The sequence below is a fragment of the Coenobita brevimanus genome, chromosome 72 (assembly GCF_032717465.1).
Source record: "Coenobita brevimanus isolate Jiangsu-jjx chromosome 72, ASM3271746v2, whole genome shotgun sequence".
NCBI classification, from domain to species: Eukaryota; Metazoa; Arthropoda; class Malacostraca; order Decapoda; family Coenobitidae; genus Coenobita; species Coenobita brevimanus.
This window is the reverse complement of record NC_137025.1, coordinates 8592746-8610821: the sequence shown is the minus strand read 5'-3', so window position 1 is coordinate 8610821 and position 18076 is coordinate 8592746. Positions and strand designations below refer to the sequence as shown.

Below are 18076 nucleotides of genomic sequence, written 5' to 3'. Positions count from 1 at the left end.
TTACTTTCTTTAGAAACTTTTCCACTGAAGACATAAGGATGAATATCTGGTGAACATCTTCCTTTCCTAAAACCTCCCTGTTCTTCTCCAACTAATTCCTCTTTTATTTCCTAACTCTGTCAACAAGTATCCTACCAAATACTTTTCCTATTACACTAAGACAAATGACCCATGATCACCACACATCTCATTTTCCCCTTTTCCTTTGTGCAGGGAAATAATTACACCTGACTTCCAATCCTCCGGGACTCTCTCTTCCTCCCAGGCCAATCTGCACATCTTCCTTGTCCATTCAACTACTATCTCTCCTCCATGCTTTAGCATTTCACTGCACACTCTATGAACTGATAAGTTCTTGGTGTTAATGAAGGAAGAGGGTTTGGTAGGTAATGAAGGAAAAGGTTATAATCCTACTAAACATTACAACTGCTTTATTTGCACTTCTTAGGCTGACATAAAACTCAACTGATATCTAGCACAAACTTAGCTTGTAGACAATTACATGAAAACTTGGGTAAAATAATCTTCAACCCTTAAACTTCAGGTGGTAACATTAAAAATTTTTTTTCTGCAAAGTATCTGGATACCCAACCATTGAATGGTTGTGGCTATTTTGCATTAGTTATCAAAGTATTTTTCAAACTGCTTAAAACTGCTTTAAATTTATAAACCATTTTACACTGTTAACCCTTGCACAGGCCACACTGCAAGCCTTATGAGGTACAGTTTACACTGGCTATAAAACAATGACTAAAGGGAGGTAAACTACCTTACAAAGAATGAGCCCAGCAGGGATTAATTATGTCAGTATTTTAAAGTCATAGCATGGGAAGAAAAAAAAAAAAAAAAAAAGTTTTATCTGATGTTTACGAGTTAATACAATGTGGCTAAAGTGCAAATGTGTGCTTGCACTGACCCAAACTTGCTAAAGGAAAAAACAGGAGAGGATAGCGGTGGCAGGGGGAATTTCCATGAAAATATTTGCTTTAACTTGGGACACAATAAGTTAGGCTTTCACCATACAGTACTAACAATAGTTTCACCTAAATAGTTTAAGACACTGCTCTTTCAACTAGTTCAATGAATGTCATTTCATGCAGTCACACTGACAATAACTAAATATACCTGTGTGTGTATCTATATATATATATATATATATATATATATATATATATATACAATTTCGTTTTCGTTTTGTTTTTAAAGGCTCCAACATTATATATATAATGTATATATGTATATATATATATATATATATATATGAAAAAGTACTCCGTAAATCTGAATTCTGCATGAGAAACCCCAGCTCATAATTCCCTGGGGGGGAAGGTAACAACAAAAACCAGCCATTGTTCCACCTGACTGCTAATATCATCTCTAAATACCTTCAAGCTGGTGACCTTTCTTTTTTTTTCTTTTTTCTTTTTTTGTTTTGTAGCATTTCATTTCAACAACCAGCAAATTTTTTTTTTCTCCTTAAGAGAGTACCCTAGTAGTGATGGGGTTCATGAAGGCCATAATCAATTTTTCTACTCTGAAAGTCTCTCACTAGCTGAATAAAATCATCTGAAGCAAGAAAGAATAAAATTAAAAATACATAATCAGATCCAAAGGGTTAACAAATGTGGATCAAACTAAGCATAATAAATATGTTTTCATACACACTTTCAATACCAGTACAGTATCTTTACATGACCAGACACTCCATGCTCACCTCTAACATCCAATAAAAATTCCCCCATTGTGAAAGTTACAATTCAACAACAGATTCCATTAACAGTTTGGCTGCAATATTGAATAATATGCCACTAAAGATGTAATCTGCTGAAGCTTCTTGCCATACCACAAAGATGGGCTGTGCCCATTATGAATTACTAAGATTATCTGATGAAAGATATTAACTCATTTATAACTGTCTCATTTAACCTTTTATTTGCAATGGATGTGTTTAACTGGTTAATTCAGATTTGCTCTGGACAACTTTGTTCAATTAAGGGAAATCTTTGTAGTGTAAAGGTTAAACCATTTTCAGTCAGCCTACATGTTGCTATGAATACACTCAGGTAAGTTTTTATTAAGGGTAACATCAGAAAATGTTTACAAAACTAAGATAAATTTAAGAAACCAAAGGTAAAAAAATCATTTCAATTACAGTAATCCTTTCACTACTGTGGCTGGTAATGGCAATGAATGCCTGCATGTGGTGGCATCAATACTACAAGGTGGCTCTCCTGCCTGGGTATACAAATGTTTCTCAATGCCCTCCCTATCTCCCAAAAGGAGGATGGTGTATTACTACTAACACTGCCACGGTATTCTAGGGTACAGTATTTTATTCAGGTTAACACACAATATTGTTCAGCCAAGAGAATTTCTAGCAGTCACTGGGTCTAGCTCATTTCTCCCCAAAGTTCGGAGGCTGCATGATGCAATGCCCAACACTTCACAGGAGTAAAGATTGCTACTCCACAGCTTCATCCTCATCCTCTTCATCCCCATCATCAGTCCTCTCAATGTATGACCTGTAGATAATACATAAAGTTAAACAACATCCTGCCATCCATCATCAAATTCATTATTGGACACCATCAAATTCACATACACAAATTGCTCATGTTGCTCAAAATAAAAGAGAAGGTAATGTTGCTCACAGAATACTGTACATGCAGTGTTGAAGAGTAAAACACTACATAAGTGAAAAACAGTGTAGAGGAAGAAGAGTGAGAGAGCATGGGAAACATATAATGGCTCATTGGCCTGGAGACTGCTTTTCTGTTTTGGTCATTGCCTTTCAAGGTTTCCTAGGCACGGGCAAGGCATAATGAGGCATGAGATATTTAATCACACACAAACTATTTCAGACTTTAAAACCACATTACACACAAGAAATTATTATGTCTGTCCTCAAAAAAAAAGAAGAGTTTTTAAATTAACGGTGGAAGAATCGGTAATGAGAAGGCCTGCAGTCCAAATGGACCCAAGTTCGAATCCCAGCTGGGACAGGGAACAGTTTAAGGATTTGAATTTCTTAAAAAAAAAGCAGACTTTCCTAATCTACCAGATGACCTGCCGATGTCATAAAAATACCCCCACTAATACCAGTACATACACCAGTCCTATATGAGACAGCCCTAGCATGTATTCAGTATGGATGGTGGGTGTTAGCGCCGAAGTGGTGACATGTGGAGATGTAGGAGGACTACTGGGCCCCAAGGAGGGCTACTGGGCCCCAAGGAGGGCTACTGGGACTTGGGAATAGGCCCTGCAACCTTTGCCCAGTGCCAGACATGTAAAAAAAAAAAAAAAAAAAAAAAAAAGCCAGTGTAGCATGATCACAACAGCAGCACTATATAGCTGCACCTTTGAACTTTAGTCTAACACTAGCCACATCATTCCAGGTCACTCAATCATTGAGATACATGAACTTGTTGATTTTCCCTGGAATGATTATTGCTTCCATGGCCGGGAGCCATATGAGTGTGCCTTGCACATTACGGAGGTTATTCTCTCAGGCATGGAAGCATACATTCCTTTCTCATATCCTCTGACTAATGCAAGAAAGCCTTGGTATAATCACGCTTGTTCTAATGCTGTCGCCAACAAGGAGAGGGCCTAGAAAAGATACCAGAGCCAACCCACCCATGAATCACATCTTTTGTACGTTTCTGCCCGGAATCGTGCTAAGTCTGTTCTTTGCTCTGCTAAAAATAATTTCATCTGTACTAAATGCTCTCAACTCTCCAACTCAAATTCTTCCCGCTCCTTCTAGCACCTTGCCAAAAACCTTTCTAACAACTGTACCTCATCATCCTTCCCTCCTCTTTTCTACTCTGATGGTTCTGTAGCTATTTCTTCGACTGATAAAGCAGATCTCTTCACTCAGACTTTCTCCTCCAATTTCACCTTAGACGATTCCGGTGCTGTTCCTCCATCACTTCCCCCTTCTGACTTCCTCATGGCTGACATTAAAATTTCTTCAGCTGATGTATTTTCTGCCATCACAGGCCTCAATACTAATAAGGCATATGGGCCTGACAGAGTCCCTCCTGTTGTTCTCAAGAACTGTGCTTCTGTGCTTACACCCTGCCGTAAACTCTTTCGCCCTTGTCTATCAACCTGTACCTTTCCTTCTTGCTGGAAGTTTGCTTTCATTCAGCCAGTCCCAAAGAAGGGTGACCATTCCCAACCCTCTAACTATTGTCCAATTGCTTTAACATCCTGTATCTCAAAAGTTTTCGAGTCAATTCTTAATAGAAAAATCATAAAGCATCTTTCCTATCAAAACCTTCTTTCTGATCATCAGTATGGGTTCCATCAGGGACACTCCACTGGCGATCTTCTCACCTACCTTTCAAACTCCTGGTCATCCTCCTTTCGGCACTTTGGCGAAAGCTTTGCCATTGCACTTGACATCTCAAAGACTTTCGATCGAGTCTGGCATAAATCTTTAATTTCCAACCTGCCCTCTCACGGTTTCTATCCTTCTATCTGTGCCTTTATCTCTAGCTTCCTTTCTGGTCGTTCTATAGCCGCTGTTGTAGACAGCCATCGTTCTTCTCCTAGATCTATCAATAGTGGTGTTCCTCGGGGCTCTGTCCTATCACCAACTCTCTTCCTCTTATTCATCAATGACCTTCCAAGCTGTACATCTAACCCTATCCACTCACATGCTGATGAATCCACCCTTCACCTTTCCATTTGGTTCCCGCATCGTCCATCTCAGCAGTTACTTCAACAAACAAGGGATGAGGCTATGGCACACCTAATGTCTGACTTGGCTCGTATCTCTGACTGGAGTAAAAATAATATGGTTGTTTTTAATGCATCAAAGACCCAGTTTTTACATCTATCAACCTGACAAAATCTTCCACAGGTATACCCACTATGTTTAATAATACAGTATTCAGCTTAATCCTGCATTATCCTTGAACATGCTTGGGGTTTCATTTACTCGGGACTTATCTTGGAAAGATAATATTACATCTCCTGTAAAATCTGCTTCTAAGAGAATAAGGTGTGCTAAGCCGACTCCATTCCTTCTTTACCCCCGCACAATTGTTGACTCTATACAGGGGTTTTATCTGCTCCTGTGCAGAGTACAACTCTCATGTGTGGGGAGGCTCCCCACATGCAGCTCTTCTCAATAGGGTGGAGTCAAAGGCTTTTCGTATCATTAACTCTCCTCCTCTTACTGGCTCCATTCAACCTCTGTCTCTTCGCCGCACTGTTGCATCTTTATCTCTTTTCTATCGCTACTTCAATGGTCACTGCTCCTCTGAACTGTCTGCATGCATTCCTCCACCTCTTTGACGGGAGTGTAGCACACTCTCATCCCTTTTCTGTCCAACTCTCTAATGCAAGAGTTAACCGTTGCTCCCAGTCCTTCATTTATGCAACAGGTCAACTCTGGTACTGTCTCCCTCTGTCTGTATTTCCTTCTTCCTATGACCTCCAGTATTTCAAATGCAGTGTGTCCAGGCATCTCGAAATGATCGGATCTTGAATTTGGCTCTCTCTTGTATTTTGTTTTACTCTTGGAAGGAACAATAACTGCAGGCTCGTGGCCTTTGGTTCCTTCTTCCTCACAGAAAAAAAAAAAAAAACAGGGAACGTGTGTTTAGTGCAACTGGTGAATTTTCTACAATCTCTTTCTGTCGTATGAAATCGGTGACCTTTCTGGGTGGATTCCAACTTCAGGAACAAAAAAAGGTTTGCAGGGGCCAAATTTGGGGAGCTGGGCAGTTGGGGGATGATAGTAGTCTTGTGCTTTGCCAGAAAGGCATAGATAAGGAGCAACACAAGCAGGTGCATTGTCATGGTGCAGCACCCAGTTTTCGTTTGTCAACACCTCAGACCCCTTCCTTCGCACTGCCTCCCTCAAACAATTCAGGATGTCCAAGTAAAACTCTTTACTGATTGTCTGACCACATGGAACAAACTCACAATGAATGACACCCTTCCAATAAAGAAAGAGGATCAACATCACCTTAACATTTGTGTGACTCTGACGAGTCTTTTTTTTTTATTATGGTGACAATGTTCCATTCCACTGCGACGCCTGACTTTTTGTTTCACCACTGTAGCCGTGTATCCAAGTTTCATCACCTATTATGACATTTCTCAGAAAGTTTCCTCAGAATTCGTACAATCAAACAACTACTGACTGACCACGACATGATTCACTTTTTGCTCACCTGTCAGCAGACATGGCACAAATTTTGCAGCAACATGATGTACCTTAAATTTTTCGGTTACAATCGAGTGGCATGAACTTTTACATGCCTACTTCTTCAGAAACTTCATGGACAGCCAGGCGATAATATTCATGGATCACAGCACACACTTTCTCAACATGATCTTGTCTCTTGACATGGAAGGCCATCCAGATTTGGAATCGTCTTCAGTGGATACTCTTCCCAATTTGAACTGCTGGAATCATTTATGACACTGTATGGCTCAAACAATCCTCCCCATGAGCCTGTTGCAACATCTGAAAAGTCATCATAGGAGTTCTTCCCAGTCAGAAAGAGAACTTCACAAAAACATGCTGCTCTTCATGGGCCTATCATCCAATAATATGTTGCCCCATGGGGTACATAGGAGCCCGGGGCTAGGCAAGTTGGTCCTGACATTTAAAATGAGAGTGATCAGCCTCACTCATCCCTGAGTAGCATTAGGTGTGCAATAAACCCCAACCACCCCTTGGATAGAAACCTACACAGGCTCAATCTGACTGGAGCACCTTAATTACCCACTAAACCACCACTCACCATAAATTTCCTGGTGTACAGGAAACCACTTTGCTTGTTACTCAGTGTAGAGTCGCCCACAGGCAGAAGGAAGAGGAAAGAATGAAGGAAAGAGAGACAGACGAGGGAGTGTAAAGTCACCCCTTAGGCAGAAGGAAGAGTAAAAAATAAAGGAAAGACAAACAGAAGAGGAAGGAAGGAAGAGAGGAAAGGGTAGACACCCAAAGCAGCACTACACTAAGTGAGTGGATGGTGAGCACCCCCACCTGCCACAAGTTCAACCTGTAACAAACAATCAGGTGCACTAAACACATGTTCACTTAAGAGTGTGTACCTCGAAGACTAAGTGACATGGCGTGATGCAGCTAGGTAGTGTGCTATTTAAAATGTTTGGCTTCTTTTTGGATAGAACTCATAAGTGAAGAATTGATGTTCAGTCATTAAAAACTTAACAATGAAACATCTTCAGATAAGGAGAAACTGTGTCCCTACCACCATCACCCTAACCCAGTTTCTCACTTAAATGACTGAGGTGTGAGTGAGCATTAGGGGGGGAGGGAGGAACTATCAGCAGTGTAGTTAGCAATAATGAGATGTACAGTCAAAAGCTACAGTCAGTACTCCCCCGTAGTAGCTGAAGCCATGACCAGTGAAGAGCAAGCTAGAGGAAAATCCCTCCCCCTCCCGCACCAACCCCACCCCAACCCAGCTCCATTTACAAGTTACCAGGTAGGTTGGATTAGGTTAGGTTAGGTTAGGTTAGGTTTTAGGTTAGGTTCGGTTAGGTTAGGTTAGGTTAGGATAAGTTTGAGCTTTGTACTTTACCCATGAAACCTAGGTTTTTCCGATGGATTTTAGTATGATTCATTCGATTTTCTGCTTCATTTCAGTCGGAAATGACCATTTTCTGTGTTTCCCCCCCTCCCCATAACCCCCGATTCCCCAAAGATCCCCCATTATTGCAGGGGGATGGGGGGGTCATATCTCAAAATCTGGTTATTTCCGACGGAAATGATGCTCAAAATCGAATGAATCACATCAAAATCCATCAGAAAAACGTAAGTTTCGTGGGAAAAAGCAGTATGGGCAGAAAACCGATATTTATCCTCTTACTGTATGTAGGTTCAATTTAATATTTTCAAAGTAAACAATACATAATTAATATGTTGCACGAATATGTATAGAATTTTATCATTTAGCTTCAAGTTAGCATAATTCATTTTTTACTTGGAACAAATTTGCTCAATCTAGCATAATTTTTTCATTGCCCTAACATAATTTCGTTGTTTGGATATGGCAACACTGCTCTCTGCCCCGCATTCCTCAGTCCACGCCTGACTGCCTTACGTGTCTGGTGTGCTTGCAACCGCACTATGATATGAGCCTCTTGCCTCCCACTTGCTTTCCACATGGCCCCAGGACGTAAGCCAGCCTCACCAAAGGCTAATAATACAATTAGTAAGAACTCCAAAGTGACAAGACGATCAAGAAAAGTTATGACCTTAGCAGAGAAAATTGTGTTACTGACAAGCTAAGAAACGACCGTGCGAGTGTTTGCTATCACCAGTTAATGCATCTTTTTATTTTGTACTGTTTTGTGAATAAATGTGTAGATAATTGTGTATTACAGTACGGTGTTTACGTTTTTCCTTCATAATGGAGTATGTGCTTTCAATCTTGTAAGAAGGTATTTCGGGATGAGTATGGAGGTTTCGGGACAATTCGCAGTCACAACAAACACAAAACAATTCGCCTTCATTAATGAAGATAGCTATGGGTGACGCTAGAATATAATTCAAAGGCGACTACAGCGAGGAAGAAACAAGTTAATTATTGACTAAAGGTGCAACTAATAAATAATATCCAGAACCTACACTACTGAACATAGACTTTGCTGGATCCCCCTGAAATATAGTTATTAAAGTATTGATTAATTAATAATAAGTATATTGATAAAAGTATTGATTAGTATATTTATAGAATGGCAGGGAATCGTCCAGGGTGCGAATTGTTCTGAAGAGGAATCGTCCATGTTTTGACGGGGAATTGTCTGACGGCGAATTGTCTCGCAATCAGTATGGACATGGCCTGTGTGATGGGCAGCATGGTGGACACAAGTGTAAGATTCAATTGTTAATAGAGTATTCCCGGAATTGACTTTTCGTGGGGGTTACAAGAACGTAACTAACGCGAAATATGCGGGATTACTGTACATTCATTTTCAATAAATCTGATCATCAAGGAAATAATATTACCCATTAGGTTCATAATTCTGGATGTGAGCAATTTTCTGCAAAGATTCAGATAAGTCTGGTATTTTTTCTAACAAACAAGTGAAATAAAACTTGCAAAATTATACAAGATCATTAACTCTATCTTTACCACCACCAACAACGTAACACACAATACATCAATGTCATTTAAACAACACATCACAAACATTAAAAACAAATTAACACTAAGACTCAATGCCCTAAGGTCACTTGTCCATGCAACATTCAGATGCAACAAAGACCACAGTACACAAACAATATATACGTTCAGTGATGAATTATGCAAGCCCTGCTTGGGCTTCTAACCTCAGTAACACACACTACAACACACTACAGACCATACAGAACAAGGCCCCCAAAATAATCACAGGCTGCACAGCTACTACACATACAGACCACCTACACTAAGAAACCAAAGTCCTCAAAGTCACGGATCATTTCGACATGAGAGGCATTCAAATTTTTGCCACAGCCTCCACAAACCCACACCATACACTACACTACATGGCAGCACATCCACACACACCAAGGAACATCAAAACAATACCCAGCACATGATACCATACACAAATACTGTCATTTCTCCCTAATCGCCTGCCTCAAACCAGCTTCCAAAAGCATATCCATGCTCAAATCACTCGTGCTCCATTCAGTCACTCAAAGACAACACACAGCTGCATGCACGGCCTCCTGATATCCACCCTTCTGAATCCTACCTCCCTCGTGAGGACAGGGTCCACCTGGCCAGGCTGAGATGTGGGCATCATCCAGCCCTCTTGAGTTACCAAAGAGATTGGGTGACTCCATCATTGATGCCTGTCCAGGAAGCAACACAGCATGCCATACTATTAAGTACATTATGGAAGACTGCACTGCACACAATTGCCTGCGCCAACAACACAACATACACTCCTTGAGAGATCTGTGGGGAAGCCCGGTCTCAGCCGTGGCCTTCCAAAGAGACTTCGGGCTGTTCAGGCAGACTGCCTACAGAACAACTATTACTACTACACCACAACTCACCTCCCAACTCCACTGTCTTCCATTTCATCTTCATCCTCTTCTCCGTAATCATGTGGGTGATCATCCTCATAGTACCTCTCCTCCTCATCCTCATCCCCTCCAATCTCCTCTTCTCTCTCTTCCTCCCCTACATCTTCCTCTGTGTAAGAATGTGCCTCTTCATTCTCCTCATCTTCCTCCTCCTCCTCCTCAATTTCTCTCTGTTCATCATCATCATCATCTTCTTCCTGTTCTTCTTCCTCTCCTTGGTCTTTGTCCTCCTGTTAAAATATGGACAAAACTGCAGATCAGAAAGAGATCAAATGGGTGAAAATACATCACTTATGCTACAGGGTGATTCACTACTCTGAGGCCGCAGAAAAAAATCAATATTTTGCTATTAAGGAACAGACTTATTTCTGGTACTTAATTTTTTCACTTCATCACCATTTTTTTTTTACTACAACATTAAGTTTTGAGTGTGGTCTAATTCAACCTTAAATCATAATTGAAACACTGCACCATACTAAAAAAATTTCAGTGTACCTTAACCTCTGCTCATCAAGTGTGCAAGGTTTGTTTATTGATCCGTTTCCCTTAAGGTGGCCCTAAAGACAGGACAAAAAAAATCTTGTGAAAAATCAGAATTAAGAATGCTTTCTCAGTTGTTGAGTGTGGCAGGATCACTGGATCAGTGAAGCAGGTCAAGCAAAGCCCATTCTTTTCTGCACTGATGGGAGAACAGCTTTTAATTTCTCAATGACAGCTCTTTAAATTCAAACATCCAGGAATTTCTAATACAGGACTGACATCCACTGAGGTTTTGATATGGAGTTTAACTTAAACCCATTCATAGGTAATATAAGAAGTAGACTGTTGCACCAGTTGAACACGGTGCTACTCCCAAGGTGGATGGAAAGGTGGTGACGGAGAGCTGGAGCTCCCATTTCATCAGTGCACAGGACTAGCCTCGGACCATCCCCTTTCGTTGAAGCTTTTCATTGTTCCATTAACAGAGAGTAGGCCAGCATACTCCTATACTATCTATCTATCTATCTATCTATATACCTAGGCTGCTTCCCCCAAGGAAAGGGAGCTGCAAGGCTTGGTGGATGAGTTTGGGAGAGTGTGTAAGAAACGGAATCTAAAGGTGAATGTAGAGAAGAGTAAAGTGATGGTCTTTGAGAGAGGTGAAATCAGTGAATGTACAGTGAGGTTGGATGGTGAGGAATTGGAAAATGTGAGTATGTTTAAGTACCTGGGTAGTGTGATGAGTAAGGATGGAGGTTTGGAGGGTGAAGTGCTTGAAAGGGTAGAGCAGGGACGAAAGGTTGTTGGTTCACTGAAACCAGTGATAAGAAACAGGGAAGTGAGCATGGAAGTGAGAAAGTTACTACATGACAGTATTGTGATACCAACTCTAACGTATGGAAGTGAAGCTTGGACGTTGTTGGAAGGACACAAGTCAAGAGTGAAAGCAGTGGAAATGAGTCATTTAAGAGGAGCCTTTGGAGTCACATGGAGAGACAGGTTGACGAATGAGGATATAAAGGAGCATTGTGGTGTGGATGTGGATGTGACGAAGCATTATGAGGAACGCACTGAGGTGGTTTGGCAATGTGGAGGGGATGGAGGGTGAAAGACTGACAAAAAGAGTGTATGTGAGTGAGGTGGAGGGGGGAAGAGGGAGGGGGGAGGCTGAGGATGAGATGGAGTGATGGGGTAGAGAGGTATATGAGAGAGGGGGGTGTGAGTTGGGAGCAGGGCAGTAGCGATTTGTTTGTGGCCACCCCTTATGGGATTGAGGCATCTGGCAAAAGATAGATAGATTGATAGATTTTAGCATCATCTGCAAACATACTCATGTAACTATTTAAACCCTCTGGCAAATCATTTACATAAATTAGAAACATTATTTGGGCTAAGACAGAGCCCTGGGGTACTCCACTAGTCACGTTTCTCCACTATGAAGCCTTATCTCTTACAACTGTTCTCATATGCCTTCCTATCAAATAATCTTCCATCCACTTTAATAGTTTCCCATGCACCCCTCCAAAGGTCTTCAACTTCCACAGCAGTCTCCTATAGGGCACCCTGTCAAATGCTTTCTTTAGGTCAAGATAGACGCACTGTGTGTGTGTGTGTGTGTGTGTGTGTGTGTGTGTGTGTGTGTGTGTGTGTGTGTGTGTGTGTGTGTGTAATTTTTTTTTTTTTATGCAAGGAAGAAGGAACCAAAGGCCAGGAGCCTGCAAATTGTTCCCTCCAAGAAAAACAAAAACAAGATAACAGAGAGACAGTTCCAGAGCTAACCTGTTGCATATATGAAGGACTGGGAGTAACGGTTAACTCTTGCATTAGAGAACTGGACAGAAAAGGAATGAGAGTTTGTTGCTAGACAGGTGTTACGTGCCCCGTCATAATGGTGGGAGGATGCAAGCAGACAATTCAGAGAAGCAGTGACCATTGAAGTAGTAAGAGAAGAGAAATAATGATGCAACAGATATAGATATAGATATATAAGTGGCTTTTTTTTTTTTTTTTTTTTATGCGAGGAAGAAGGAACCAAAGGCCATGGCCCGCAGTAACAGTTCCCTCCAAGAGAAAAACAAAATACAATAGAGAGCCAAGTTCAAGATCCGATCATTTTGAGATGCCTGGACACACTGCGTTTGAAAGACTGGAGATCATAGGCAGCAGGAAATACAGATAGAGTCACTATGATGAAGTCTTATCTCACACCTGCTACCTCTAGACTTTTTCTTTTTAGCAAAGGGACAACTTCATGTAGAGAAAAATTTAGAAGCAACACCTATTAAACTCACCTACCTTTCAAGGATGGTTTTACTAAATCTACCTGAAACTGTCAGGTGGTAAGAAACCTAAATAAAGAAAACTTGGGCTGAAGGATCCAAAAACACAAAATCTAACAAGTGCTGACCTCATGGTCTTGCTTGGATGTGGTTGAGGTGGCCTCCTGGTCGAGATGGTCTTCAGTGTCATCTTCATGGTCATTGGCCACGGAGGCAGCAGCGGCATCAAGGTCAATGTCTTCCCCGGCCTCATCCACAGTCTCCATGTTGTGAAGGTCATCCTCATGGTCGTCTTCAAGTACTGCACCACTACCATCCTCACACTCAGCCTCCTTTCTCCGCCGAGCTGCCTCCTCCTCTTGTCGCTTTTTCTCCAGCTCCTCCTCCTCCTGTGGATACATACATTATCAAATCTGCAGGCAACCCTCATTATACATATGAGATGAGTTCCAAGTTAGTACAATTTTTTTGCACACAGTGTAAGAGCTACTATACTGTACACTGGTGGAAACTGGAAATAAGTTTCATGGGGAGCAACAAAACTTTATGAGGCAAAAATTTTATTATGGTATTTACTAAGAATCTCAAAACAAAAAAGGATGTCAAAAATACCATTTGAAATAAGGACTTCCTGTACTCATGTTACCAAACTGAATATTAAATTCTGCACATTCATTCAAAACATTTATTTATGTTGGTCTGAACGTAAGGCATCATGGGAATATGAGACTGAATTCTGATTTAAGAATTCTTAACATGAACACAGAAGGGTATGAGAGTCAGAGAAACAGGGACTCCATACACAGAGATTAAAGAATATAGAACTGACCCAAGAATGCATCATTCATTCCTCATGTACACATGGGTAAAGACTGAGGAAAGTAACACTGCTTATACGTGGGCAGTGCTGTCTCTAAAATGATGCTTTGAGTTGCACTGGTGGGGGTGCTCACCATCCACTCACTCCATGTAATGCTGCTCTTGGGTGACTTTCCCTTCTTTCTTCCATCCATCTTTTTTCCGTCCTCTTCTGTCTTTCTTGCCTTCATCCTTTCCTCGTCCTTCTGCCTACGGGTGACTCTACACTCCATCTTCTGTCTTTCTTCATTCTTTCCTCGTCCTTCTGCCTATGGTTGACTATACACTGAGTGACAAGCCAAATGGTTTCCTGTACACCAGGAAACCATTTACTACACTAGGTGGTAACCATATAACCAAATTATGGCACCTGGTGGTTTAGTGGGTAATATAGGCACTCCAATCGGACTGAGCCGATGAAGGCTTATATCCAAGGGATGGTTGGGGTTTATTGCTCAGGATATGCCACTCAGGGATAAGTGAGGTTGGTCACTCTCATCTTAAATGTCCAGACCAACTTGCCCAGCCCCAGGCTCCTACGCCCCTCATGGGGCAACACAGGATTAGTTGATGATGATGATGAAAATGATATAGGCTATATATAACCTGACATGCTTATTTTTCAAAGGATTTGGAGTACAGCAGACCCTAACTATATCAAACCTTGATGTAATGGATTTTGGATTTATTGAATGCCTCTGAGCCCACCAAACTTTTTTGCAGCTATACAGAACTACGGGTCATGAATGGGGCGCATCACATGGCCCTTTTGAATGCCTCTGAGACCACCAGACTCCTCCCCCACCCATACTGAACTAGGGTCAATAAATGGGGCATATTACGCAACCCTTCTGAACTCCTCACCATGTGTGGAGTGACTCACAACACAGTTGCCAAGGTTGTTGTTTATCCAAGCCAATTGGGCTGGTATGGAGATGTGCTGGCACGAATAGGTTTTGGTTTGCTCTCTCTCTCTCTCTCATACATTATCTGTCTCACACAGGCATTTTTAATGCTACTTTAGTATTTTTACTCTTGTTGACTCCCATTTTACTATAATAAAGGCACTATAATAGTTTGTCACAAGTCAGAGAATCTATGCAAAAACTGCTCAGACATTGAAAATGTCTTAAATTTTCAGCCACGATAAGCTTACACAAGTTGGATCAACACTGTGTAACAGGACCTGGAGCGGTGGCGTCTTCGCCGTGGGTCTACCCCCAGAGGCTGTCGAAGAGAAGAGGAAGACAGCATGGTGGCCAAACCACCGCAAACCCCCCTGGCCCCTTACAGGGCTCGAGTACCTGAGAGTGGCTTCGGTCGCCTGGGCAAGTACCACATCTCCCAACACAACACACACAACAACACCGTTTTTTCTACATCGAGAAATGACTCCCCGGCTGTCATTTCTCGACGACTCCTTCTAGCCGGTGACATTGAGAGCAATCCAGGACCCACCAACAAATACATATGTCCAACATGCTCAAAACCTATCACATCGAGCCGACAGACAAAGGGTTCAGTTCAATGCAACTCCTGCAAGAACTGGACCCATTACACCTGCACAACACTTGCATCCAGGAAACATTACACAAACACCTGGACCTGCTCCTTATGTTCCTTCCCCCCACCCATCAACCCCCCTTCCAATCCTACTACTTCCTTCACACCTCCACAGCCAAACCCACTGACCCTTCCCACACCATCCAGTCCCCCAACTCCTCCCATTCCAACCCATCCTAATCCACCTCAACCCTTACCTCCATCACAACCTCCTCCTACCCCTTCCCCTCCACCCACACCACCTCCCCCCCGTGCTGCAGCAGCTGACACACATCGCACACACAACATAAACATCCTTCAGTTAAACGTAGATGGCATAAACACCAAAATACATGAACTCACACAATTCATCAAACAACAGAACATACACATTGCCATCTTACAAGAAACAAAACTACACAGACCACAGAAAACACTGACATTTCATAACTTCACCACCATTCAACAAGACCTGGCCGACGGCGGTGGCGGTGGACTCATCACCCTGGTACACAAATCCATCAACTTTGCAGATACCAGTGCACACACAAAGTCACTTCTCCCCCAACATGACACCACAACAGAAATACAATCAATTAAAATACTCACTGGTAACAAATCACACATAACAATCGCTAACACATACATTCCCCCCCAATCGTCCCCCACAGTACCACACAATTACTCTCCACAGATACACCACATCACTAACATACCCAACATCATCCTGGGTGGTGATTTCAATGCCAAGTTGTTGGCCTGGCATGTCAACAACCCTGACACAGACAGAGGGCTGGTACTACAATCCCAGACAGATCATCTTTTCATACTAAACAGTCCAGACCAACATACCCATACCTCACACCAAGCCCTCTTCCTCCCATCATCTCCAGACATCACCTTCTGCTCCCCAAACCTCGCTCCCACTACATCATGGAAAGTGGTCAAAACCCTAGGTTCTGATCACCTCCCAATCATCATCACTACCAAAACCAGAATCACCCCAGCTGGCCACAAACACACATACACTAATTATAAGAGAGCCAACTGGGAGGCCATTGTAACTGAAACAGAACAACATTTCGAAACACTAAACAGTACACCCATCACAAACATCAACACCGCTGTGCACACTTTCAATACAATCATACAAAACGCAGACAAAAGACACATCCCTAGAGGCAACAGAAAGAGAGACAACCCCAACTTCACACCAGAAATTCAAGGTCTCATCAGACAACGGGACACATTGCGACACTCCCCAACACCCCATACACAAGACACCATACAACAAATACAAGAACTCAACACTCAGATAAACAGTAAAATATCAGAAAAGCAAACACTAAACTGGAAAAATTACCTCCAAACACTTGACCACAAAACAAACATCAACAAACTCTACAAAACACTAAACAGCATCACACTTTCCAACAGCAACACCACACAATCACATGCTGCCATCACAACAACAGACACCATACCCTCAAACAAACAACAAGCAAACACTCTCATCAATCACTTTTCACTAGTCAGGCATCTAACCCCCCATCAGGAAGACCGACGTATCATCAGACGTAAGAGACAGTTTCCCACAGACCCAGACTACGCACCTTTCACTTACAACCAGACGAAGCACATCATTAACAACCTCAAGCACTCATCTGCCTGTGGACCAGACAACATAAGCAACATTCACCTTAAACACCTAGGACTACAAGGCATACTAGCACTCACCAACATATCAAACTACAGCTACTCACACAACTTAATACCCAATATCTGGAAGCATGGCAATATCATCACTATCCCTAAACCCAACAAAGACCCCACATTACCCTCCTCACATCGCCCCATCACACTCCTCTGTACCCCCTCTAAAGTCACTGAACGACTGATACTACAACTAGTCACACCTCACATTCCCCTAGCCCAGTCACAACATGGCTTTAGGCCACTACACTCCACAAACACCCTGCTTACAGACCTTACACATAGAGTTTTCGATGGCATAAATTCAGCTAGGCCACCACACAGAACACTCCTAATCACACTAGACATTAGCAAAGCTTTTGATGCCATCCCCTGCCACAACCTCACAAACAAAATACTCAACACAAACATGCACAATAACACAAAAAGATGGCTGGCAAACTATTTAGCAGGCAGATGTGCACACGTAACATTTGCTGGTCAGTCTTCTAACATCAGAAACTTCACAAATGGCGTCCCCCAAAGATCTGTTTTGTCTCCTACACTCTTTAATCTATACATGCACGACATACCCACACCCCACACACCACAGATACACATAGCTTCCTATGCAGATGATATAACACTTACATGTACACACCAAAACGCAAACACAGCTGCACACATCATTCAACCTTACCTCAGCACACTACACGAATGGTTCACCACAAACAGGCTCAAAATAGCCCCAGCCAAATCTACAGTGACTCTTCTCACAAACTGGACAGCAGAACACAGTCACATCCCACACCTCACCACAAACAACACTCCCCTACCACACACACACACACACACACACAAAATCCTTGGTGTAACATACAATACATCAATGTCATTTAAACAACACATCACAAACATTAAAAATAAAATAACACCAAGACTCAATGCTTTGAGGTCACTTGCCCATACAACATTCGGACACAACAAAGAAACCACCACCACAGTATACAAACAATACATACGTTCAGTGATGAATTATGCAAGCCCTACCTGGGCTTCTAACCTGACCAAAACACACTACAACACTCTACAGACCATACAGAACAAGGTCCTAAAAATAATCACAGTCTGCACAGCTACTACACCCACA

At 42.1% G+C, this 18076-nt stretch overlaps 1 protein-coding gene across 1 annotated transcript in view; it reads right to left on the bottom strand.

Moving 5' to 3' along the window:
- Positions 1-416: 416 nt before the first annotated feature.
- Positions 417-18076, bottom strand: part of LOC145407012 (uncharacterized) — a 122819-nt gene continuing 105159 nt past the window's right edge. Inside the window, exons 13-15 of the mRNA XM_080278026.1 lie at positions 12963-13223; positions 10046-10305; positions 417-2522 (exon numbers count right to left, since the gene is read on the bottom strand). Coding sequence (XP_080134152.1) covers positions 2462-2522; positions 10046-10305; positions 12963-13223 — 582 coding nt within the window. The 3' untranslated portion in view covers positions 417-2461. The remainder of the gene's footprint in view (positions 2523-10045; positions 10306-12962; positions 13224-18076) is intronic.